The sequence below is a fragment of the Nansenia antarctica genome (genome assembly GCF_963989245.1).
Source record: "Nansenia antarctica genome assembly, chromosome: 6".
Lineage (NCBI taxonomy): Eukaryota > Metazoa > Chordata > Actinopteri > Argentiniformes > Microstomatidae > Nansenia > Nansenia antarctica.
Window position 1 is genome coordinate 45963308 of NC_137676.1, and position 14391 is coordinate 45977698.

The window sequence follows — 14391 nt, forward strand, 5'->3', positions numbered from 1 at the left end:
AAAATCAGACCAAAGTAAAGATATGTTTTCCAATAGGCTACATTGTACAGTGAACTACTACTACTTTTACTCTTGGAATAGTTTATTTGACAACAAAATCTAAGGTACAGATGCAGTAAAATTGCCCATACCCTCAGATTGCAATCTCTAGATGCCATTCTCAAAGATACTGTAGCTTTATTCAACGGAGCTCAGAACATTTCCCATGCTAGATTTACCTACTGATGTCATGAGACCGAAGCAAGGCGCCAGGTAAAACACAATCTGTGCAGTCTAAGCCATCTGAGACCAGAAAAGAATGCAGAAAAGGCGCCAAAATCGAAAGTAGTGGCTTACACCAACAAAACAATGCATTGACATGAATTACAGTAACTCAAATTCCAAAATGTGTTTGATACTTTTCTCAGATATTGAATATAGGACTTAGAGTAGATGGAACTATTCTAAAAGTGATTAACTTTGCATAATTATTTTGATCAGAATTCTACTGAATTCCCTCTCTATGCTGTCTCCCATCATAGGTGGTTCCAATCTGTTCCCGCACCAATTAAGCCTCTCTAAATCACAGTCTCGAAAGATGAGTGAGGATCAAAGGATTATCAGATCAAAAGGTTGTGCTTGATGTCCTTGAGTTTGTTACTTTTGTATGGAGAGAGTTCCCGTGGTAGACACTGTTCCCGTGGTAGACACCATTACTCTGCAATTGTAAAGGTTGTTGCCGGAATGACACAAGTTAGTATTTATCTGGAAACCCCAAAACTATATACAGTATTTTAAAGAGAAGAATCATATTTAGGTGTGTCTTCTGTTAACATGTTATTGAAATGCAAAATGTTATTAAGTAATAAGTAGTAAGAAAACGAAACACCAGATCTCCACTGGTGTGTAAAGTCAGATCAGGTGTTCAAGGATTCCTAAGATGCATGGAATAAATATGAGACAGAGGGTAACAACCTTTAGAGATGTGGGGATCTGTAGGGGTAATGGAGAAGGCAGCCCTGTCTCGGGTCAATGAGAAGATCATAAAAGGGCTTGGTACAGTATCTCACCAACACTTGCAATCAGTAGAGCTGTCAGGAAGCTATTCTACAACAGACTAAGAGGATACAGGCAACATTTATCTCTCTTAAATGTCCCAGTGAGTTTTCCATATTAATAACAGCAGTTGTATCAGTATTTGTTGTCAAATCGTTATTTTTGTTTATTGATTTTATTGTAAGCAATTTGATTTCTTCTTCCTCTCTAAAGTTATGCTATTTGTACATATATCCTGCATGGTTAATACACAATTGTGTAAAGATGATTCAATTGTATCTAAGTATACAGTATTATCTGACTGATGTTTTTACCTTTACTTCTCATGTTGTTCTCAAAGAAGATCAGCAACTTCAAAGTGGTAAATGTTGTTATCTCTCATCAATTCTACCCTGTTCATCATGCATTGATAAACGAAAACACATTTAAGACTGCTTCTCCTAAAGCTGTGATAGATGTAGTCAATCCTCTCTAGAATGACATTTAACAAATTGAATTCCCTAAGTATTATATATATATAAAATAATAATAATAATAATAATAATAATAATAATAATAAAAAATAAAGACCATTCATTCATTCAAGTAGATCTACATCAGCAGATCTACAAGTAGATTTACATACATTCCCTGCCGGTACCGGAAACGGAACTGCATTGAAATGACGTGGGGTGTGTGGAAGCACAGAGATAGAAGGAGCCAGAGGACTCACTCGGTATCCATTTCTGTCTGTGGACAATAAGACGGCATTGAACATTCGGTGTTCACTACTGTAAACGTGTGTATGTCGATGATCTTATGATACTTTAGGACTTTATTTAAGAAGAATGACTGCTACACACATATGTTGTTTGCCGAGATCCGTTGTCCTCGTAAACGTATTTGTTACACAATTTAAAATATCTTACTTGCACTCTCTCTGCACACCACCTGTTGGATTTCGAGTCACTCATCCATCTTCCAATTTTACACAATCTCTGGTTAAAGCAAAGATAGAGGGCACATTTCATGAATATTGATTATTGAGAGCCAATCAGCACCGTCCAAGGCGTGAACAAATGCATATTCATGACGGTTTACAAGCATAATATAAAGTTGTTTTGGGCTAAGCTAGCTACATGGCATAGTCTATTTCCTAACTCACACCTTTCTTAACAACCTATGCATCGTTAAAGTGGAGGTCGCTTAGCTAAGCCCAGCGTTATTAAGGATCAAGACATCTTTTTGTTGGTCAAATGCGACATAAGCCATGGCCTTCCAGTCAAAATAAAACAGGGTTTTGTCTGTATAGCGTCACACATTTCATGATTGATCCAATACTAGAATTTTAAATTGGTTTGTCACAATTATTAATCGAGAAGATGAACAAGAAGATTGGCTGTGAGAGACATATCATGTTACTGTTAAACATAGGGATGTCTCAGGGGTCTAATCTTGTTATTTATAGAGCGTTTTATTGGGTTTAGGCCTACTTGTGTCTATCATTGAAGGAAAACACCCATGGCCATTTAAAAATAATAATAATAATAATAATAATAATAATAATAATAATAATAATAATAATAATTATAGTATAATGCAACGGAAGAACGATGTTAAGATCTGAATTTGCAGGAGTGCAGACTGGGGGTCAGATTATTCTGGGATAAACGAGTATTACAATTAATAATTGTACTACTCGCGTACCTCAGGTTAGTAATCGGCTGTTTTATCAACGAATAACCTCAGTAAATAATGAATGTATAATTCTATGCTATGGAATTGTGAATAAACATCGTCTTAGTTGCCTATCGATATCACCAGTAACGAATATAGCCCATTGACACTAAATGTTGGCTCAGTGCATGTGAAGAATAGCAAATGTGTCTTATATGGTGTGATTTGAATTTACACAGTATCAGACCATTATATCGACCTTGTAATCACTTAATCAAAGTAGTCTAGTTTGTTTGGGTCAATTAAAGATCAAGTTTGCGTGCAAAAATAAGATTTATTGAAACAAACAAAGAACACCTTAAAATGTACATTCATAACTGAAGGAACTTTGAACTACACCAAAGCAAAATGCCTCAAGGTGAACAACTTTATATTTCTCAGCTCAATAATTGATAATTAAACAAAGAGAATGTAAAATAAATAACAACACCATCATGTAACATTATACAACAAAAAATAAATGAGGTCTGATTTCCTGTCTGACAGTAATTATTACCCTTTGGCAACAACAACGACCGTTCAAATCAATCATTTAAAAACTAGACGGTGATTGATTAGCAGGCTGTCTTAATAATCAATACTTAGCCTGACAGAGATTCAAAAACAACAACATTGAGCAGAGAGAAGCAGAAGCAATAGAACAATCATATAAAATGTATGTAATACCTGTAACAAAATAAAGCGGTACTCGGGGGAAAACTGTATTCAAAGCCCATTTGAGACCGACATTTCTACTCAAATGAGTGGCCAGGTGACATGTCTGGCTGTCTGGCGTAGGAGATCTGCGGGTAGCTGCTGGCTGTGGACACGGAGCCGCTGCTGGGGCTCATAGGCTGGGTCATACCACCGTGAGACCATCCGCTGTGCGGCACCAGGACGGACGGGTGCCGGTGGTAAGCAGCGCTGTAGGCGGAGTGGAAGTTGTGGTTGTGGTTGTGGTAGTAGGTGACCGGGGAGCTGGCGTATCCGCTGGGGGACACGGGGCGCGCGGCGTATCCGTACGTCGGTTGCGACGGGGGGTAGCTGTAGGGGGTCGCCTGGGGTGAAGAGCTTGTCTGCAGGGTCCAGGGGTTACCGACGAAAGGCGCCTGGAAGTAGACCTGTGTCTGTTGCAGGTAGAAGGGCTCCGCATAGTCCATGCGGGTGTTCCTCGCTAAGTAAGGCATTGTTGGTGGAGGTATGTAGGGTCTCCGCACCCTCCTCCGCCGTCTGAAGTTCCCCTTCTCGAACATATCCTCAAACGCAGGGTCCAACGTCCAGAAATTCCTGGTGGACCTGTCAGTGTCACCTCCACCTGCACCTTCGCTGGGGACTTTGACGAAGCACTCGTTGAGACTGAGGTTGTGTCGAATGCTGTTCTGCCATCGCTTCTTGTTTCTCTCGTAGTACGGAAATTTGGAGATGATGAACTGATAAATCCCATTCAGGGTTAGCCTCCGGTCTGGGCTCTCCTTGATTGCCATGGCAATGAGGGCCACGTATGAGTAGGGGGGTTTCTCCGGGTGGTCTTCCCCGGCCGTGCCCACCTCGACGTCTGCATCCTCCGGGGTGGGGGTCTCCTCCGGGGTGGGGGGGTCTGTCTCTGTGCACCGCTGGGCCACAACCGAAGACAAGTCCAAAATCTCCAACTGTCGTTTATCACAAAACTCCTGTTTGACCTGCTGCAAGTTGTCCATTCTGAAATGTACTCAAGTCTTGTTCAGATAAATGACTGCAGTAGAGGCAACCACACCAGAAAACGTTTTTGACAGTTGTGTTCACAGGTGAGAGGCACGTTTGGCTACTGCTTTTAAACCCTCCCACTCCACTGATGTGCATTAGAGGCTGGCTGGTACAACCTTTTCTCACGCTGTTTGTTATATTTCTTCAGGTCAGAAGTTCTTTGTTTAGGTTGAAAAGGAGGTCACCAGACGAGTGTTGTGTCTGCATCAGGTCACCAGACGAGTGTTGTGTCTGCATCAGGTCACCAGACGAGTGTTGTGTCTGCATCAGGTAATACAAACATAACAACCCTTTGAAATGCATGAAATGTAAATGCTCTGTGAAACTATCCCAACACCTGTCCTGTGTTGCTGTCTACATCAGGGTTCGGCAATTAGGTTTGGCCTCGGGCCAAAACATTTTTTTAGCCACTAGATGGCGGGCCCGAACATAATCAAAGGCTAATTTAAGTAATTGATTGTTAAAAAATGTGACACGTTCTAATGCTTTGACTTTTCTTTCGAGAAATGTACACATTGCTAGTCAACTAACACAGCTTGTTTTGTGAGCCTGCTAACAATGTAAAGTAGTGTTCTAGTTAACTAGGTAGCAGTCCAATCCATTACGTTGCAGTATTAGGCTTGACTAGCAAGTTTGTGTTGTGATTCTCAACAACGTTGAAACCTAGTTTCACCCTTTTCCATAGTTTTGAATAATAAATATGTGGACTGACGATGTATCGCAGCCTAACTTATTCTAATAATTATTTAACATCGTTTTATTCTGAATTATTCCCCCCTCCTCCCAGACAAGGTCACAATATTTTAGATATAGTGTGAGTCTTTTTACTAACTAGACATTTGACTAGTTAGCCTACTACAGTATTCTTTTTGTTATAATTTTTTTGCTCAATTCTCTATCTTTTATCATAAAGCTATCAGCTTTATAAAGCTGCATGTTGTGTAGAGAATATTATTGTATGGACATAAATGCCGATGATCTATCATGAATGCGATGACAGCATTACCAGTAATGACCTGACACCGTTGCAACAAGGAAATTCCCTTTCACCCACACATAGCCCTCTCCAGTTATGCCATAACTTGCATGCAGACACTTTTGACCCACACACACACACACACAAACACACACATGCTAGTAGTGCCGTTGGGAAGATACAGGGAATACATGCTGCGCCTACTGCATGCAGGCAGCATGGCCATGGCAGCATGGCCAAGTGCCACCCACATACAGGGAGAGGCATGAACAGCGGGCCTGTGGGAGACGGAAGATAACGATCACTTGTTCTCAGGAGACAGACTGTCTCCCCTAACTGACTGACAGGAAAATAGACATATCTAGGAGTGAACAAACTCACTGTAAAGGCTACTGTATTACACTCAAACTGTCTTATGTTCCTTAATGACAGAGTCAGAGCTTATGATCACTCTTACTTTTGATGGCTATAGATAGAAAACATCTTAAATTGAACAACAAACCAAAATCAGACCAAAGTAAAGATATGTTTTCCAATAGGCTACATTGTACAGTGAACTACTACTACTTTTACTCTTGGAATAGTTTATTTGACAACAAAATCTAAGGTACAGATGCAGTAAAATTGCCCATACCCTCAGATTGCAATCTCTAGATGCCATTCTCAAAGATACTGTAGCTTTATTCAACGGAGCTCAGAACATTTCCCATGCTAGATTTACCTACTGATGTCATGAGACCGAAGCAAGGCGCCAGGTAAAACACAATCTGTGCAGTCTAAGCCATCTGAGACCAGAAAAGAATGCAGAAAAGGCGCCAAAATCGAAAGTAGTGGCTTACACCAACAAAACAATGCATTGACATGAATTACAGTAACTCAAATTCCAAAATGTGTTTGATACTTTTCTCAGATATTGAATATAGGACTTAGAGTAGATGGAACTATTCTAAAAGTGATTAACTTTGCATAATTATTTTGATCAGAATTCTACTGAATTCCCTCTCTATGCTGTCTCCCATCATAGGTGGTTCCAATCTGTTCCCGCACCAATTAAGCCTCTCTAAATCACAGTCTCGAAAGATGAGTGAGGATCAAAGGATTATCAGATCAAAAGGTTGTGCTTGATGTCCTTGAGTTTGTTACTTTTGTATGGAGAGAGTTCCCGTGGTAGACACTGTTCCCGTGGTAGACACCATTACTCTGCAATTGTAAAGGTTGTTGCCGGAATGACACAAGTTAGTATTTATCTGGAAACCCCAAAACTATATACAGTATTTTAAAGAGAAGAATCATATTTAGGTGTGTCTTCTGTTAACATGTTATTGAAATGCAAAATGTTATTAAGTAATAAGTAGTAAGAAAACGAAACACCAGATCTCCACTGGTGTGTAAAGTCAGATCAGGTGTTCAAGGATTCCTAAGATGCATGGAATAAATATGAGACAGAGGGTAACAACCTTTAGAGATGTGGGGATCTGTAGGGGTAATGGAGAAGGCAGCCCTGTCTCGGGTCAATGAGAAGATCATAAAAGGGCTTGGTACAGTATCTCACCAACACCTGCAATCAGTAGAGCTGTCAGGAAGCTATTCTACAACAGACTAAGAGGATACAGGCAACATTTATCTCTCTTAAATGTCCCAGTGAGTTTTCCATATTAATAACAGCAGTTGTATCAGTATTTGTTGTCAAATCGTTATTTTTGTTTATTGATTTTATTGTAAGCAATTTGATTTCTTCTTCCTCTCTAAAGTTATGCTATTTGTACATATATCCTGCATGGTTAATACACAATTGTGTAAAGATGATTCAATTGTATCTAAGTATACAGTATTATCTGACTGATGTTTTTACCTTTACTTCTCATGTTGTTCTCAAAGAAGATCAGCAACTTCAAAGTGGTAAATGTTGTTATCTCTCATCAATTCTACCCTGTTCATCATGCATTGATAAACGAAAACACATTTAAGACTGCTTCTCCTAAAGCTGTGATAGATGTAGTCAATCCTCTCTAGAATGACATTTAACAAATTGAATTCCCTAAGTATTATATATATATATAAAATAATAATAATAATAATAATAATAAAAAATAAAGACCATTCATTCATTCAAGTAGATCTACATCAGCAGATCTACAAGTAGATTTACATACATTCCCAAGATGTACACTTCACTTCAAAAGACAAACATTACTGATTGACTATCCACCACCAGAAACATACAGTTTCCAAAGTAGTCATTCCAAGAATACCTTCCATTTCGCAGATGGTGGCTACACAGCTGCACTACTATAAAAACGACAACCCCTTCTCAACAGCTCAGGTGGCTCAACCACTTATATCCTATTTTCTTCCTCGTAAACTAGGAGAGTGTGCTAAAGGGAGCAATCAGGCAGGTCTTCTCAAGGTTGCAACAAGAGCAATATTAGTCTAGCAGGAAGGGCCCTCAGATTTTGAGATACCCCTACCCGAGGTAGAGCAAATGACAACAATGATTTTTCTTATCTTTAGGGTCTCCCATTAATGAAATTGATTGTTGTCAAATTTTATTTTTGGGGAAAATATGTTTTTTTGGTTGTTCTTTAGAGCTACCCCAATCCCTGAAAAAGAGCCAAATTAGACCAGGCCGAATATGGGGAAGGTGACAAAAAAGCCCATAACTTGAGAATGATCACTCCTTCCCTCTTCAGATTTGCTGAGGTATGAACCAGGTGGTTGTCCTACATCACCAAATAGTCAGACAACTATTTACCTAAATAAATACTGAATTATAGTCCTGTAAACGTAGCTTTAGTTTAGACGGAAATTGTACTTTTTGGTGACAGGAACATAGGACTCTATCACTTTTCTCTCATTTATCAGAAAAACAGAAATCCCTGAAAAATATATCATTACTGAATTGTCTAGGGTGCTATTGAACAATAACCAGTAGTTGTATGGAAATATCTCATACAGTTCTATTGCAAATGAGATTTCTTTAGACATAGGCCTACCTCTTCTCTGATACAGTCAAATTCCGAATGGGGGATAAGTGGCATAATAGCCTATAAGTTAAGAATGCTCACTCTGATGGTCATCATATTTGGAGAGGGAAATACCAGGTGGCTGAACTACATCACCAAATAGTCAGAATAAGAGTAACCCAATAAAATAAAGTTTATTAGTTCTAAATTGCAAGCCTCTAAAACATAGGTGTAAATAGTACAGGTTTTATTAAAACTGGAACCTTAATTCAAAGTACAGTATAGATTTTTTTTTTAAGCTTGACAGTGGAACACTCTCTGCCACTCTGGTTTGAGTGACAGCTGCATGTTTCAAAACTGTGTAGCCAACTGGGCAGCAGCAGCCATAACAATCTCCATCTCAGAGGGAGAGGGGCTGTGGATTGACAGTTCTGTTCAGATTATCACCAATCTAATAATGACAGATAACAGGTAACACATATGTCCAACTATGATATTAACTCTGACACCAAATAGTCAGAATAAGAGTAACCCAATCAATCCATTTTCCATTTTCTTTTTTCCATATAGGAGTAGCGCAAATTCTCTTGCGACTGGCAAAGACTCTTCCAAGCTGGCAGAGAGTCCAAAATGGGCCAGATCTTTGAGCTCGCTGAGATGTGTCTTGAGTTTGTTGAATGCTGTTGTCTTTCCTATTCTGTACAAACTACTTGTTGTGTCACAGCCAGTGAGTGCATGACATGCTGGTAGACAGTTAGACATGTCTTTTCCAATCTTCTCAGATATGGTGTTGATGGGGGCTCTCTCTCATTCCATGGCCTGTATGCATGTACACCAGAGATGAACCAAACATTTCTTTGCTTGCATAGTATATGAGCAGTACTTCCACATCTGTGTCATCAGACCTCACAATGATGCGGGAATATGACTCTGCAAGATGTATGGCATGGAGCACCATCCTTGTGTCTGCCTCCTCCTGATCACTGTACAGTGATGTCAAACTGCTGACTCCTGCTGTGCAGATGCTCTTCACCTCCTCCCCTTTGTCAAATCCACCTGCCAAGATGATGGAGTCATCTGAGTGTAGTCTCTATGGGGCTGCAGTGACAATGTAGTTGCTCACAAACATGCACAGTGCAGTCTTGTTTCCACTACTCCTCAAGTACTTCCTGTAGTTTGGGACATTTGTGTTGCCAGTGATAACATGTGTAGGCCTTCCATCACTTGCACCTCTCCTTTGCCTCTCCAGGTCTTTGATTGACTGTGGGCCGTCATACCTGTCAAATACCATGACCACACATTGCATTTCATCCTGCCAGCAGCCCGGAACCATGGTATTGCTTCAGACATGCAGTTGAGATGAAGGTCAAAGTTAGCTTCACGCTCTGATCCTAGCATTCTGAGTAAGAGATCAGCCCCTTTGAGGAAATTCAGCCAGTACTTAAAAGTTGCTGATTGTTGAACTCCCCTCTCTGAAAACTGTTGTATTCTTCTCCTCAGTTCAGGAAGGTCTGTCTCCACTTCACTTAAGAACTGTCTGGCAGAGACCTGGTCGTCGCCATGAAAGGCATGCTGCACATCTCGCAGGAGGTGTTCTTGTTCAGCAGACAATGGACTTTGGCCTTTTTTGTTCAGCCAGGAGACCAGTGCCATCCAGAAGAGCCTGAACAGAGCCTCTGAAACAACCTTGATGCTCCTCACACCTCTTGTCAGTTGTTTCCCCTGAAGCATCTGCCGAGCTGTTGCGTCAGCATAGACTCCAGACTTGGTTATCATGTCAAAGAGGCCCCCGTCTGCATACACCTTCCCAATGCTTGCCAGAAAGGCCATGGTGACGTGCATTCCTCCAATTCTCATGGTGATCTTGCCATCCAAAGATTCAGGTTTGCTCCACAGAATTTGCTGTGCTTTGCTGTAGATGGCAAGGTCAGCAGTTACAAGTATATGCCTCTGTCCCAGTTCTTGAGCAAGCTGTGTGAGCTGCAAAAGAGCTGTATAGATTGTAGATAGGTCTGATGGTGAAGCTCTTATGAAGGGCATATATTGTACTGTTGTTAATGGGATGTCTGACGTGGATACATAGGCATTGAATGCAGACCATCCTGGGATTCTCTGGTCTTCTTCTTTCATGATACGGCTCACCTTCCAAAGTAAGTCTTGGCCTTCTGCTGCCTGAGCTTTTGTGCTGTCTGATTTGAGGACCTGTGGTAGAACTGCTGGTGGTTCAGATCGCCTACCTGGCTTGATGTATCTGAAATTCAAGAACAAGTCATTAGGCATCTTTTGTCATATAATTCAATCTTTAACAAAAATGCCCTTACAAACAACAACACTCCAGATTCCTTAGATTATGATGTGTGACCTCACAAATAATGTGTAACTTGAATATTGGACAAATGCTAGTCTGACTTACACAAGTGTAATGTGAAACTTGAAGCCTCCAGTGCACATTACACATTTTACATTTTAATATTGGATTATATTGCATTAACATACAGTATATCAGAGCCATTTCAATCAAGTATTGCATGTGTCTGGCAGATAGTTGGTCTATAATATTTACCTCTGAACCTCTTCATTATCCAAATCACAGCTGTCCAGGGCATGGAGAGATCTCTCTGGGATTCTCAGGATGGGGTTGTGTGCTGTGGCAACATCACCTCTTCTGTATACAACAATTGCCATGGAATCTGTTGTATTTTTGCCATCCAGCGTCTCTTCATTCTGGTCAAAGTTGTCAATGGCTGCATCAATTATCCCATGTTCTGTGGTTCTTGTCAGTCCATTTGGAATGTAAACACCTTTGCTTCTCTGTAATTGATCTGCTGCTACTGATGTGAGAAATTGACGCACTTCATCATACGACACACAATGACCCATCATGTGTAGCTTGTTGATAAGGGCCTTGCTGCCAAACTCATGATGGATCATAATCCCAAGTCCTAGTGTGATAGGTGTACGCCTGCTGCAGCACTGTGCAATTAGATCATGGCAAAAGGTTATAACACTTGTGTTATTCTTCAGAGCTGGGTCCTCATCACAGGTCTGCACATTTTTAAATGCACCTGCATTGACACACCAGTTCACAAAATCATACAGAGTGTTTGGCACATATTCACTGCACTGGAGAAGGGAAAGCTTGTCACTGCTTATGTAGAATTGAGGCTCATGCTCAACCTTTTCCATAGTTTTCCTCAATATACCTGCAGCCTGGTGGAGGATTTGAGTGTCAGTGAGGGTCTCTGTTCTCTGTGGAGGCATTGTCTCCCTGTCTTCTGTTATGTTTTCTCTGAGGAGAGAAGCTTCTCTCATTGCATGGCCAACAGTCATGGCACCAGAACAGATCAGATCAGATTTTCCAGGACGTTCAATGAAGATGAGTTTATCCCCATAATGCTGGTTCATCTTTTCTTTGAGTTTCCAGGATTTATACATTGTTGGTTCTGTAGCTGTACTCAGTTTTCCTTTATAGCTCTCAGTTACAGCACTCAGTGTTGTGACAGTCATATGCTTTGAAAAAACTGTCTTAGTTAATTCTTCAGTTAGCTCAATGAAAGCTCTTTCATGTTCATTTAACTTCTTTTCTGTTAAATGTTTGTTTCTAGCTGCTAGAATGTTGGCAACTTCTGTGATACTTTGCAATAGGCAAAAAGATCTTCATAGGTCAGTATACGGTGATGTATTATTTCATCAAACCTCTCTGAGGCTGCGTTGAGGACCTTTGACCTTGTACTTTCACCTGTACCGGTACAAATAGGGGTCAGGCCTTCTCTCTTTGTGACTTTCTGGCTGCAATTGAAACATTGGCTGCAAATGAAACACTGGCTACGGATGTCAAATCTAGTGTCTCTGGACAGTCTTTTACTGATCCTGGGGTGGTTCTTGATCACTGGTTGTAGGCGTATAGTTATGTGTGCTTGAATAACTGGCCCGACATGACCTGTGATATGAAACCTTGACCTTGAAGGACAGTATGTCATCTGAGTGGGGCGATAGTCTCTTATGAACTTCATCATCTTGTCCTTGAGCAACGTTCAGTATGGTTCTGAGTCCTTGTAAGCTGGGCTCTGCTAGCCTCTGCCTAGATCAGAATGCCTGCACTATGGTTTAAAAGCTCACAAATCTAACAACATATTCAACAACATATTAATATCATAGTTGGACATATATGTTACCTGTTATCTGTCATTAGATTGGTGATAATCTGAACAGAACTGTCAATCCACAGCCCCTCTCCCTCTGAGATGGAGATTGTTATGGCTGCTGCTGCCCAGTTGGCTACACAGTTTTGAAACATGCAGCTGTCACTCAAACCAGAGTGGCAGAGAGTGTTCCACTGTCAAGCTTCAAAATTATTTCTATACTGTACTTTGAATTACCGTAAGGTTCCAGTTTTAATAAAACCTGTACTATTTATACCTATGTTTTAGAGGCTTGCAATTTAGAACTAATAAACTTTATTTTATTGGGTTACTCTTATTCTGACTATTTGGTGATGTAGTTCAGCCACCTGGTATTTCCCTCTCCAAATATGATGACCATCAGAGTGAGCATTCTTAACTTATAGGCTATTATGCCACTTATCCCCCATTCGGAATTTGACTGTATCAGAGAAGAGGTAGGCCTATGTCTAAAGAAATCTAATTTGCAATAGAACTGTATGAGATATTTCCATACAACTACTGGTTATTGTTCAATAGCACCCTAGACAATTCAGTAATGATATATTTTTCAGGGATTTCTGTTTTTCTGATAAATGAGAGAAAAGTGATGGAGTCCTATGTTCCTGTCACCAAAAAGTACAATTTCCGTCTAAACTAAAGCTAAGTTTACAGGACTATAATTCAGTATTTATTTAGGTAAATAGTTGTCTGACTATTTGGTGATGTAGGACAACCACCTGGTTCATACCTCAGCAAATCTGAAGAGGAAAGGAGTGATCATTCTCAAGTTATGGGCTTTTTTGTCACCTTCCCCATATTCGGCCTGGTCTAATTTGGCTCTTTTTCAGGGATTGGGGTAGCTCTAAAGAACAACCCAAAAAACATCTTTTCCCCAAATTTTTTTTTTGACAACAATCAATTTCATTAATGGGAGACCCTAAAGATAAGAAAAATCATTGTTGTCATTTGCTCTACCTCGGGTAGGGGTATCTCGAAAACTAAAGCCTTTTTTGAGGACTTGCTGCTAGACTATATGATACCCTGATGTTTGATAGTGAGATGAGTGACGTCCAGCTGCCACTATTGTTTGAACCCAGTGGTTGTATTTCCCTGGCCTCTTGAGAATGTCACTACACAGCACACCCGGATGTCTTACAGTTCAAGCCCACCATAATCAGAGAAACCAGTAACATGCCGAGCACCTTTTTTCCCAAGCATGTAAATCTTGCCTCAAACTTCACTGCTCACTATTGCACATGTTAATTGTTTTTATTAGCCTAAATGGTTGTGATAAAGAATGCCTGTGAGTAATTTGATATCATTTCACTGGGCCACAGTAGAAATTATTCTAAATAAAAAGCAGTGTGACTTCACAAAAACACCTGTCAAGCTGGCATTCATGATGAAAGGAGACAATGGTGTGTTGTGGCTTTTATCTAAATCCAAATGCATGGAGCAAACAACGGTCCTCTCCCAGCCATACAGTAGTCATTTTAGGCACCACTCCCATGCCCTCTAATACAAGGATTAGAGGCCCCTCTGTCCTTCTGCCTCTAAATGGCAGAGAAATACATCTCCTAAAAATGAATAGGAAGATGTCTCTAACTAACTGTCTAGAATGTATGATTTTTTTTTAAACATATCTCTCTATTCATATTGGCTATATAGTTTATAGTACAGTCAAATGTGGGTTATTCCAGCACTGTTTTCCACCCTCTTCACATTCAAGTTCAGAACTATCATTGAACTACCTTTTAAAGTCAAAGTGTGTAAGGTCAAGCATACAGCAACAAGGCACAAAATCAGCCATCTCAGG

The 14391-nt window shown here is 40.3% G+C and overlaps 1 protein-coding gene across 1 annotated transcript; it reads right to left on the reverse strand.

Annotated features, from left to right (window-relative positions):
* Positions 1–3482: 3482 nt before the first annotated feature.
* Positions 3483–4427, reverse strand: LOC308160602 (uncharacterized protein; the record flags this gene model as incomplete). Its single annotated transcript, XM_080534546.1, has 1 exon — positions 3483–4427. One exon carries the CDS (start codon positions 4425–4427, stop codon positions 3483–3485), a length of 945 nt encoding a protein of 314 aa, XP_080390672.1.
* Positions 4428–14391: the final 9964 nt, after the last annotated feature.